The sequence below is a fragment of the Pocillopora verrucosa genome, chromosome 4 (genome assembly GCF_036669915.1).
Source record: "Pocillopora verrucosa isolate sample1 chromosome 4, ASM3666991v2, whole genome shotgun sequence".
Lineage (NCBI taxonomy): Eukaryota > Metazoa > Cnidaria > Anthozoa > Scleractinia > Pocilloporidae > Pocillopora > Pocillopora verrucosa.
Window position 1 is genome coordinate 16425873 of NC_089315.1, and position 12328 is coordinate 16438200.

At 41.4% G+C, this 12328-nt stretch overlaps 1 protein-coding gene across 1 annotated transcript in view; it reads left to right on the plus strand.

The window, feature by feature from the left end:
• LOC131788504 (collagen alpha-1(XI) chain) overlaps positions 1–12328 on the plus strand; it is a 31351-nt gene that overhangs the window by 8777 nt on the left and 10246 nt on the right. Inside the window, exons 17-34 of the mRNA XM_066164968.1 lie at positions 665–718; positions 1905–1958; positions 2389–2442; positions 3015–3068; positions 3566–3619; positions 3845–3898; positions 4021–4074; positions 5131–5184; positions 5821–5874; positions 6443–6496; positions 7410–7463; positions 8032–8085; positions 8606–8659; positions 9207–9260; positions 9909–9962; positions 10262–10315; positions 10582–10635; positions 11529–11582. Coding sequence (XP_066021065.1) covers positions 665–718; positions 1905–1958; positions 2389–2442; positions 3015–3068; positions 3566–3619; positions 3845–3898; positions 4021–4074; positions 5131–5184; positions 5821–5874; positions 6443–6496; positions 7410–7463; positions 8032–8085; positions 8606–8659; positions 9207–9260; positions 9909–9962; positions 10262–10315; positions 10582–10635; positions 11529–11582 — 972 coding nt within the window. The remainder of the gene's footprint in view (positions 1–664; positions 719–1904; positions 1959–2388; positions 2443–3014; positions 3069–3565; positions 3620–3844; positions 3899–4020; positions 4075–5130; positions 5185–5820; positions 5875–6442; positions 6497–7409; positions 7464–8031; positions 8086–8605; positions 8660–9206; positions 9261–9908; positions 9963–10261; positions 10316–10581; positions 10636–11528; positions 11583–12328) is intronic.

The window sequence follows — 12328 nt, forward strand, 5'->3', positions numbered from 1 at the left end:
GGATGGACACAGGTTTTAAGCCTATGACCCCTCCTATTCTTTGTACTATGCTCTAACAAACTGGGCTATGGATCCACTGTGGAATGAGTTTCGTAGTGAACGATATTTCTTAGAGTATTTATGAGTCTGGGGTAAAGTTATTGATCGTGGTGGAACCAAAGCCCTCAGATTAAATTGGCAAATGCCGGTTCCACCATGGATCCCATGTATTTGTCATTTTGCGGTTGTGGTCGCTGTTAAGAACTTTTAATCGACTGAAAGCTTCTGCCATAGATAAAATATAAGAAACTTGGTGAACTTAATGTGTAAATATCCAGTAAAGGGTGTTAAATGGTAGCCAGTGCTACAGGTGTTTAATGAATAAGGATGTTTGCCAGAAAGTCCTGTCGTTTTCTACTGGTCTTACTTTTTGTTCCAAATCAATAATATACATACGGTAACCGGTCAGGTCGCCTGAAACAAAAGTTATATCGCCTGAGATCTTATTGCGAGTAAACAGAAGAAACAATTACTTATTAGATCAGGCTTACAGACTGTAAATAGGTAATGACGTTGAAGGTCGTTAGGGTTACAGAGCTCATATCTCTCTGTACTGCTGTGTGATTTTTTACTTATAGCGAATATACTCTTTTATGCTATGTTTAAAACATTTCGCGCCCTTTAGGGACTCCCAGGTGCACGGGGCGAAGCAGGACCACAAGGAAGACCAGGAATGATGGTGAGGAACGTTTTAAGAACTTCAGCTATGGTAGATAGCAGGGGCTTCAATCTTTTTTTTTCCATGAGTGGCTGCTGGTGGCGGGGCAAATCCCGAATACTAACCTTTTCACAGGCTGAACCGACGGTGGTAAGAGGTCTCATAGGCGGTGGTACACTGCCCGTTACCAGCTTTTATTGAAACTTGTGAATTAAAGTCATCACCAAGGCCTTTCAAAGAAAAAAGATTGTAAGGAAAAATGTCAAGAGGAGCTTCTGAGCAGTCACTTATACTGATTACCTGTAAACTGCGTGAAGCGCGGGAAAACGGGGGTGACTAAGTCACGTGTGGTTTTAGTTCCGACATATGATTGGTTGAATGGATGGTGAGAAATTTTTGGACCAATCGCAGAGGGAAGTAAAGCGAAGCCTTTTAAATACCGAAATACTTGCACTTCTGTATTCATGATTCATCTGACGCGAAATGAATTCCTGTCTAATGGGCTAATATGATGAGTTCGCGATTAATGCAGACATGAATCATAATTATATTTACATTATCTTCAAATTCAGTGACAGGTGTTACAAACGAATTTCTGTTCACATAATATAAAAGAGACTCTTTGGAAAGCGTTTATATTCCAGATATCACGTTTGTAACAACTTCAGAAATCAAAGGCTACTCGTCAGATTTCCATAAAATAATTCTGATGGCAGGGGCCAAGGTGTGGAAGAACTGACTTCAAATAAAAGCGTAAATTCAGAACAGATGAGGTTCTGAAGCATTGATAAAATTCTTCGGTAGATTAGAGCAATTTTAACCTTGTTATGGAAAATGTTCGTCGTGGTTTTTCAGTTAAGGGACGTTGAATCGTTTGTCTCACGGTGAAGGCTATCAATTGTATTTATCGCGATGTCCCGATTGCCATACTACTAGCCTTAGTTTGGCGACGAAGTCGAAAGTTTACGTGTCACTGCAAAGTACCTTGGTTTGCTGTTAGTGGTGTGTTTGGCGCACTGTCAATGGTGCATTTGATTTTAACCCTATGATAGCATTTGATTTCTTCATTATGGTACTAGCTTATTGCCACTTAACCAACACTTGCACACAACTTCTCGATTCCAAGTATTTCAATAGATATTGTCCAGATAACTTTTAGAAATTTCATCGAATTGTAGTGGACCAACTCTTTTATTGTCATTCACAGGGATCCCAAGGAATGACTGGACCTGCTGGTAAAACTGGGGCCCAAGGAGCTTCGGTGAGTAAAACAGTGAATTACCAATTATTAGACGAAGTCGAGCAAAGTATCGTGTTTTACTAGCGGCAAAGAGATCAACTATCGAAATTGAAAGCTGGGACAAAACAACTGACAGTTGAAAGAAGCGAACTGCCACATTCCCATTCAAGATTGGGAACCCAAAAAGCTATGAGCAGTATTTACAGTCGCTAGACGAAACCACAGAAGACAGACATCTCGGCATGTCAAATAATCTGTCACCCCTATCTATTTAGAATTTGAAGGTTACATTTCATTCATGTTACATTTGATGAATTGAATGAACTTATCTCCGTAGGTTATAAATAGAGCTTGGAATCGTCGGTGGCATCAACGTAGTATTAGAAATTAGATGTGTACATTGTTGTTGCTCTCTTTCACCATTTTTGTTTTTCTGCTCTGTTGCTGGCAGGGTCCAGAGGGTCCAGTAGGAGCAACAGGACCGGCAGGAGAGAAGGGCAGTACTGTAAGTATCAAGTCGTTAACTGTGTTAACAACTTTATTGTTGTCACTAAAAAGGTCTGGATACGAGACTGACTCGCAGGGCTGATATGCGCCCCCCGCCTCCTCCTCCCCCCCTCGAACATGCAGAATGTTTTTACGGTATTGACACTCTTGCTGTGATGTTTCCGTAGAGATTGCTAAAACAGGCATCCATACTGATAGCACTGTGTTGATGGTAAATAGGAGAGAAAAAAAGGCTTTTCTACCCTTTTACGCAAAGGGGCTAGGTCACGCTATAAGCTTGCGCACTGAGTTCTTCCAGTTGTACACTTATAGGCATCAAATTGCCGTTGAACTTTGTTAGAAACGACAAATGCAAAGAGCGTCATTGTAAAAACTGACGATTACAAGGTGTTTGTTTTGAATTGTCGGAAACACGGAGGCCAAGGTTACCAACGGCCCGTTGGTGCCACTTTTTTCTGTGTTCTAACTGTACATGCGTGAGTCGTGACCTAGCCCTTTAAGTCTAACCAGCGAGATATTCTCTACATGATGCCTTCTTCGTTCGGTTTTTTTAATAATTTCTTTTTTTAGGGACCAGATGGCGAGACTGGGCCTATTGGAGCCCCAGGGGGACCAGGAGCTGACGTAAGTGGACTCTTTGAAAATTAACCGTCACTTTATTGTAAGAATGAACAAGAGAGCGGCAAGTCAGCATTATTAGTTTACGGTTGATCACCGAGTCAGAATTCTTGATTAGGATTAGCGTAAAAAATGGGGGTCGAGTGCGAGGATAGACGAGGAAATTTTTTATCAAATGCAATTCCCCATAGGAAAATAACTTGGGGCTCTCCTAGCTTCCATCCCACCAGAAAGGATTAATTGCGTAATTAACTTCAAAACATTACACAGCAGCGCCACCACAAACAAATATGTAAATTGAATGACCAAGTAGAAGTGGATACTATTGTTGCTTCTGATTGGATGAAAGGGTGGCGCTATTTTTACACACCAATTACAGAGCGAAGTAAAGAAAAAACTGGTGCAATCTGGGATTACTTTCGACACGTATGTGCTCAAAAAACCGTATACATTGGAATGCCCCACTGATTTTGGCTTTATGCATTTAATAACACATACCGCAGGGTTCCACTGGTATGCCTGGACCTGTTGGTGAACAAGGACCACGAGGCGAAAAGGTGAGTGAAAAAAAGGGAACATTAAAAATCAGAAAAGTTGGTAGGCAAAAAAATTGAAATGTGTAGGAAATGAACCACACTGCCACGTGAAAGCTACATTTATTTTTGTTCTTAGGGAATTTAAAACTTTTAATAAGCCAGTGAAAGTGCAAAATATGTAGCCCAAAAATACATCAGTACCTGCCCTTAAGTCAGATGTGATAAGACTGTTATTTCACTATATAGGGAGACGCAGGGCAACCAGGAACGCCCGGGCGAGATGGTGCTCTCGGAGTTAGGGTAAGACCACGCGACTGATTGTCGAGTTCGTCTTTTTTTCAACACTTATAATATATTCAGGTATCATAGTTATGATAGAGTGTTTTTTTTTCGCTAACCTTGACCTCCTGTTTTTACACCAGGGATCCTCTGGGGAGCCGGGAGTGGCTGGTCCTCCTGGACCACCAGGGCCAATGGTAAGTGGCAGATGAACCTTCCTCTTCTCCTTTATTAAACGACTAGATCATTGGCTTGAGGTTTCTATCACGTGATACGCGTCATAGTTGACGAGGGCAGAGCACGAATGAACTATCGCACTCAAGAATCAAGAGTAAACAATCTCATGGTTGTAAAAATCTAGTAGTCGTTCAAAACTTATCAACAAGACGGGTTCATGTTTTTTATTTTATTTTGTTTGCAACCGTACACAGTTGACTCAGTCTCTTTACTCACCCTCTGTCACAGAATAGATAGCTAGTTGCTCAGCCAATCAGATCGAAGCATTTGTGTGAGAACTCAAGCAGACTTCTACTATTTAACATTGATATGCGGTTATGATTGGGTTTAGTGTGCAACTTGGCTAATTAAGAGAGGATTTTCGAAAAAGAGTCTCTGTTGACAATGTAACAAGCACTTTGTGGGAAATTATAACTACAGAATAAAATAAGTTTGTTTCGGTGCACTTCTCGATTGAGTGTCTTCAAACCAAAACTTAATTTAACCTGCCAGACAGACTTTATTTTAGAGTTTTTCAGGCTAGCGCGAGGCAAGCGCTAGGCAAGCGCGAGGCAAGCGCAAGGCTTGCGTGAGAAGAGCGTGAAGGGCGAGTCAGGTTCAAATGGAAGAGTACTCGCCCCGCGTCGCCTGTCATGCAGGCTAAACTTAATTCTTCAGCACTGCTAAGGTCAACATCACTCAGGACGGATGAGTTCTCAAATTCTAAACAAGTTAACAACTTCAGTGGCTAAAAAACTTTAGCCTTTGAAAAATCACTTTAGCATCTGATTGGTTGAGACTGAGGCGTGAGTTTTCTAGCCCAATCACAAAACGTTGTAAACCAAAACAACTGCAGTTTAGGATCACTTTCAATTTTGAAATTTCTCGAAAAACTTAGTCGTTTGCTTTACGGTGTGACACCCTGGTTGTTCTGATAGCATGACAATAATCTCGTGATAGAGTAACCTTGAAGTGAGCGTTTGCAACTGTTTCTAATAATTACTACAGCAGTTTCACTACTCATTGGCTTGTTTTAGGGAGCTGCTGGCGGACGAGGATCAAGAGGTCAAACTGGACCTGTTGGAGACCAGGTGGGTGAATAATATGTCACCCAGTTTCACATCTGAAATTAGCGTAGCAAGGGCCTGCTTCTCGAAGGTCCCGGTAACTGAACGGGCCCGTAAAGCTGTTCTGTTTTCATTCAAAATGGAGGTTTGAAAAGTTTTTAGAATTATACAGTAAAACTAGCAGCTGAAGAAACAAAATGGATTGGTTAAGACGCCAGAGCCTGCTTCTCTATTCTTCAAATTTTTATTTTAAAATATGGCTTCAAGCCCGTTAAGTTACAGGGACGTTCGAGAAACGGGCCTCAGGAGACCAACCTGTAGATTATAACGATAAGACCAGCATCCTCGTTTCGTCCCGTCCCGATCTTGTTTTCCCAAATTAAATAAGCGAACGTGTTATTTAACTGAGATTCATTAGGACGGAGTAAGCTGCAACCAAAAGCTGCACGAGTTATGTCCAGGATTGAACGGACACGGGAAAACTCACCAAGCACAGTTTCGTATTTGTACAAATGCAAGCAGTAGTCCATGATGCTGAAGTTTCGGGTGATGCTGTTCATTTGGAGTGAACAGAAATAAAATAAGAAGGGAAATGACACAGCGAGGCATCTTTTACACTTACTGAATTGTTGTTTAGCTGTACAATATCTCTTGTTTCAGGGAAGCCCTGGAAAAAATGGTCCACCTGGTATATCTGGCGCCCAAGGAGAACAGGTAAGTCATCGTAAATACTGAGAAAGCATGGTCTCCGAAAGGAAGATAACGTGTTGCGTGATAAGCCCAAGATTTTTGCTTGACAAGCCCAACTGTGTATGGTGAAGAGCCTGAACTACGTTAGCGAGGGAAACAACAAAAACAGGGTTTCGATGGCGATAATGTGCAAGGCGACGGTGCCGTAAGGCGAAAAACCAAACTCACGAGCCTGCACGCAGGCTTAACAGAGGTCTTACTCTAAAGTCAATAGTCAAAAACGCAATTTCGATTGACTGTCGTAGTAATAATACCACAGTAATCACAACACCCATTCGGAGCAAAGAAAAACATCGTTAGGGGCCAATGAGAACTGAACTGCGAGCAAACGTTTGGTTCAAGTTTTTCATCAGCTTGGCAGAGCAGGTGGGACGAGTTCTCTGGATCAATCACGGAGTCAGAAATAAAGTAACACCAAATTACTACTGGCCCTCATTTAGAACTTTCTTGAGCACTTGTAATGTTGATCGAATTCTAGCCAAAAGTAATGACATCAGTAAACTCTGTTAACCATCGTTCATCTCGTTCCCAGGGCCCTCCAGGACCTTCAGGAGCAAAAGGTGACCGTGGAACTTCCGGTGCGCCTGTAAGTACTAGTGGATAAACGTTATGATTATCCAGCGGTGTTATGTTGACTTGTTTGTTTGTTTGTTTGTTTTTAAAACATTATCGGTAATAGTCAACCTCTTTCACTCTTGGGACTAAAAGTATATTTCTCCTTACAATGTTAATACATTTCGAGCCGAAAGATGATGAGAAGAAACTGTGATTTCTTTATGGGGGTAAGCTTTGCCGGGATTTAACAGCAAACTCTAAGGGCTCATGTGAGAATGAATGTATGGCAGACAGATCAGTTAGTTGATTGTTAGATCTTGGTAGTGTAAAGGCCAAAGAAAAATTGATTCGTGAGATGTGTAGGATTTTATTAATTATCAGTATCCATATCCTCCATACTCTTTGTATACATTTCCTTTGGTACTGACAAGGAGAATTCGTTTAACAACCAGAGTTTCTTTGGTTGGCGATATATTCTCTATTCCTATGATCTTAATGAATGATTTAGCAGTTTTACGGAAAGGAGAAATTGGATGCTGGTCACTTAGGTTTTGAAGGGTTAAATTACGGTCCCCTCGAGTATCGAACCCGCCTTGTGTAATAACCATCGGACACTTTGGCCTTTATCCTTATTAAACCTTATCATACGCCTTGATCGGATCGTCTTGTCGAAAGACTCGTCTGTAGCAAAACAGAGAGGAATATTATGAATTTAAAAGCCTGGTTTTCCAGTGAAGAGAGATGTAAAATAGATAAGTGACCAGCGTAGAACAAAGAAACAAATATGAGTGTAGGATTCAGTGTTGTTCGTAGATAGTTACTGCTGGAGTGAAAGTCACTCTATATACAGATAAGACACTTAGTGATGAATTGGCTGTCTTTTTTTTTTCCCCTTACCGTTGAGGTATTTTTGTGACACTTCTGTTTGCCTTGTTATTTTTAAGGGAGCTCAAGGTTCTCAAGGAGGTCAGGGAACACAGGGTCAAATAGGATCAAAGGTAACCAAACTATCCTCATCTGTAGAGTGCCTCGAGTCTCGTAACACAAAAACTAAAGTAGTCATCGTAGGTCAATCAGAACAAAGGTCCACATTACTAGCACTGCAGGACGCGCGTTTCTCCGCCTGTAGGAGGGTTTGAGAAAAGTCGGGGAGAGGTTTGCCTGCGTGCTATACACCTTGCAGATCTCTCGCCAGTTCGTGTACTTCAAGGCTTCATACTTTCCCGCGGGCGATGAAGTGTTCGTGCTGAAGCGCTTCTAATGAGGACCTACTCGCTGGCTAAACACAGGGAAACATCACCAAGAGCCAGTGAGAACACAAAGTATATGCATTAAGACGACTCCAGGTGCTGTTTGCATTTGATTGGCTGAGAATTTTTTTGAGACCAATTACTGAGGAAAGTAACGCATAATCAATTCCCTCCATAATTGCTTTCAACACTCATTTGAAAATGCTGTATTGCGCTTTGATATGTCTCTTGCTTTCAGGATAAGTACCTAGATGTAGTTTTGAGGTTTGTAGAGGATATTTCTCTTTTTTTTTTCATCACTCCATTTTTTCATCAGGGACCACGTGGACCGAAAGGAAGCACAGGTAGCGACGGTCTTGATGGTCCAAAAGTAAGTTAAGTTAGTTTCTCCCTGTCCAACATTGTGTGGTCTACTTGGTTTTCAAAATTTTAACTAGTTTAACTAGAACATTATTTGGTTCCTTTTAGCTGTGCGCTCAGTGTCAACTATAATCCTGACTAGAAGTTTCAGCGGTACTCTCAAAAAATACGCGCATATGTACGAGGCTTAGTCTTCATTCTCCTTGATATCTTTAATCCACGTAACCTTGGCTTTTGTGTTTTGAAAATGACAAAGCCCACACCTCCCCCCCCCCCCCACGACATTTTGACAACGGAGGTAAGAGTAAGGGGAGTGGGCAAAAAGGAACTGTACAGTTTGAGGGATGCGTTGTTTGCGCGCGTGCTTCTGAAAAGAGAAACAAGATTCTTTTACAGGGCTTTAGCTTCGTTTGATGTTGAGGCAAAGGTGATTCTTAAAGCTGGGTCCCTTTATAGTTTACCATAACATTTTGTCCCTTCCAATGCGTGTTGGTTTTCATCGTAGTTTCCTCTGTGGTTATTTGTCTTAGGGAGAAGCCGGAGGGACAGGACCAGCTGGAGAAGACGGACCACCTGGAAATGCTGTAGGTTTAAAGTATTAGCAGTAAATGCTACGCAAACTGCGACTAAGAAGATGCATTCAATGATCAAAAAGTTTAGGATAACATTTGAATTTTTTGGCTACTGCTTCCTATAGAGGGTGAAGCCACTAATGTCGTCGAAATGAGTGAGCGAGTGATGGTAATTGTAGAATTCTGATCTTGTCAATTAGTAACTTTTGGAACAGGGTACTCATAAATATGTGGGCTGTGGCAGGTTTTCTGTCTCAGAAAAATCTTTTGCAACACTAACTTCTAGCATCATTATACAGCCTCTAGTTCTTTTCAATGCTATAAAAATTGTGCTATATCAGCAGCCACATGCAGTCTTAAACTGCCTGTTTTTATCGTAATGGCTTCTTTACTGTTCGAAAAGGAGATGTAACAGGAAGGTGGCGTTTCGATTAAAGAACAATCTGAGTTAGAACCATAGAAAAAAAACGTCTTCTACCTTAAAATTTATGCTCAGGTTTACTTGATAATAAAACAATTATTTGTTTAAATGTAAAATGGTGGTTTTTTTCTCATCCAGGGTCGAGATGGTTTACCTGGTCAGCCTGGAATAAAAGGTCAACAAGGACAAATGGTGAGCATTAAAGGATTATTACCAACTATTCACCTCAGTAGTCACCAAGTACTGGATTCTTTTTTGAGGTGTGAATAGAATCTCCTTTCTCATGGGGTGGCGCAGCAACATGGTGGCAATCACCAAAGCCTCCATTTTGAGCCTTAGGCGGGTCATTGTGTTGTGGTATGGGGGAGGACATCAGCATCCCATCCAGGATTAGTGGACATACTCCTTGTCACTTCGTGGGAGACGCACTGGACCCTAATGGTCAGTGTGCTGGACTCTGGGTCGAGAGGTCCTGGTTCGAACACTGGACTCCGGGTCGAGAGGTCCTGGTTCGAACACTGGACTCCGGGTCATGGGTCCTGATTCGAGACCAGGCTGCGTCAGTGTTGTGTTCTTGGGCAAAACACTGTACTCACACAGTGCCTCTCCACATTCAGGAGTATAAATGGGTCAGGGATTTTAATAATATGTAGGGGTGTAACCTTCGGGTGGACTAGCGTCCCGTCTAGGGAGGAGTGATAATACTACTTTTCGCTTCATGCTATGGAAACTTGGATAAGCTCCGGCTGGGTGGACTACTTGGCTCGAGCCGTAGAAACGGGAATAGGCGTGGGCAGTTATGGGTACTTTTCCCTTTACTGACCTGTTATTTTTCTACAGGGTCCACCAGGAGCAGTTGGTTCCCAAGGAGCGCAAGGAAGCAAAGGAGAGGCGGTATGACCATGTCACTTCTCCATTTTTAGGAGTTTAAGCAAAATGAAGGGAGAAATAACAGCCAACCAATCACGATAAAACAAACAGATTTAACATTGTTGTAGGGCGTTCAGTTGTAGTGGTCTTTGGATTCGAGAAACATGTTTGCGTTTTATTTAAGTACCGTTACCTGGATCATCGGTCTATTATTTGCACTGTTTGGTGTATCAAACACGGATTATTAACTACCTTTCCTAAAAAAAAACTGTGTGATGAATTAACTTTGAAAACTTTTTCTTACTCTACCTCTCTTTTTAAAGGGATATCCTGGTATGCAAGGCAGCGTGGGTGCAGTCGGTCCGGTTGGCCAAGCGGTAATATAATGTCTCTTATGTCAGAAAGTGCTAAAAAAAGGAAAGAAAAAATTGAATTAATGTACTCTCTAAATAATCCGCCGTAGTTAAGCCTTTTCACCTGTTTACACGTGTGGGGGTTTGAAGTTGTAAAGATCAGCATTCAGTACATAATTCAGTTATAACAGAATCCATAACAATTAGTTTACGCATTGACTTAATTGCGTTGTGTTCATAGCTTAGTTTTCGAGTCTCTTGTTTCTCTTACTGTTGTCTAATTTCAACAGGGAGACCCAGGCCCTGCTGGCAGAGATGGCGTTGATGGAGCAGCCGGCCTTCCTGTAAGTAACGGAAAATCTAAGTAGGGCACAAAGCACAAAAGCGTATCGACATATATCTTGTAAGCGTTCTATAGCAACACAGCAACAACTTTATTTTTGTACCCAACAGTTACAAGTAAAATTACAGCAATTTCATACTATATGGAGAGCACGGGCTGCACTTTACGAACTAGTAAATGTTTGCTAAAACAATTAGATTATTCGCTCTCGATTTCTACGAGTGTAAGGCGATTCGTGCTTCTCTCTAATCGCAACACGCCATAAAAATCTCGAGCTCATCATTTAATTGCTAAGTGTCCGTATTTTCGGCAGTTCTGGAGAGGGAAAGGAGAGAAAAGTAAAACATGAATCCACTAATTTGATAATGGTAATAGGACCGAGTGGAGTCTAATTCGGTCCGTAATCATACGAGTGATCAACAAAATCGGACGACCGCGAGGCGGGAGTTTGATTTGTCAATCACGAGTATGATTACAGACAGAATTAGACGACACAAAGTCTTTTTACCAATTAATCATAACCGTTACAATTTCTGAAAACAACAAATACATTTATGACAAATACCTCCGGTAGAGACAAAGTGTAGCGTGAAAATTGTCCTAATTTTAGAAATTCCACAGTTTTTTCTAGGATAAGTGGTTGTTGCTATGGTTATTGTGATCAATTCTTTGATTGGTGGATTTGGCTGAAGTATGATTGGCTGCTTCAACTGTCCGATTACAGGTGTTCGATTACGGCCAACAGTCCGATTACACTGTCCAATGACAACTGTGCAGAATAAAACAGCTAATACACCTATCGCATATGAGGGAATTGTAATGGTTATGATGAAACAAAAAATAAAGAAATCTTGATGATAAAAACAGAATGTTAAGCGACTTCTAATTTCGCAGGGACCTCAAGGAGCAAAAGGAGGCACAGGACCACCAGGCTCTAATGGTCAGCCGGTAGGTGGAAAGACCGATTATCAATTTCAACAGTTACTCCTGGATGTGTTCAGGAGTGCAGTGTTAGGGCTGTGTGACGCACAGTCCATACAGCCAAATAATCGTTTAGTATTACTCTTCAACCTTCATTACTTCGGAAAAGCAGATTTCCACGGTTGGAGAAAGAGATTGTAGACTGTATGGCACCTGAAATACTCGTAGGTAACAGAATTTGAAGCAATCCCCTTTCAATTTTATTGATGAAGGAGAGTGTTCTGTCGTGCAATTCAAATAATGTGCAAAGTTGTCCTCCATGTGAGAACTGCAAAGTAAAACTGAACTACTGAACACGCCCAGCTGCGAAGGAAAAAAACAGAGAGATTCGACTCGGCCATCCTGGTGACTGTAGACTTTTCATGCGATTACACCCTTAATCAATACGAATTTTCAATAACCCCTTATTATGTTTTCATACATGGTTGTTCGTCTAAACCCAGCACTAACCCTTTACACCCTAAGATCAGTATACATTTTCTCCTCACTGGTCTCTCCACATTTCATGATAAGAAGGGATTTGTTTGACAATCTAGAAATTGTTAAATTGGTGATCATTTCCGTAATTCTCTTAACCTTTGCGTTTGATTCAAGATTGATACTGTGAGGAGAATTAAGAAGCCGGTCACTCTTAGGGTCATCATAAGATACAATTTTACTCATTACACATCCAGCGTACAATATTCCCCATCTGTTTATGAAATACGACGATG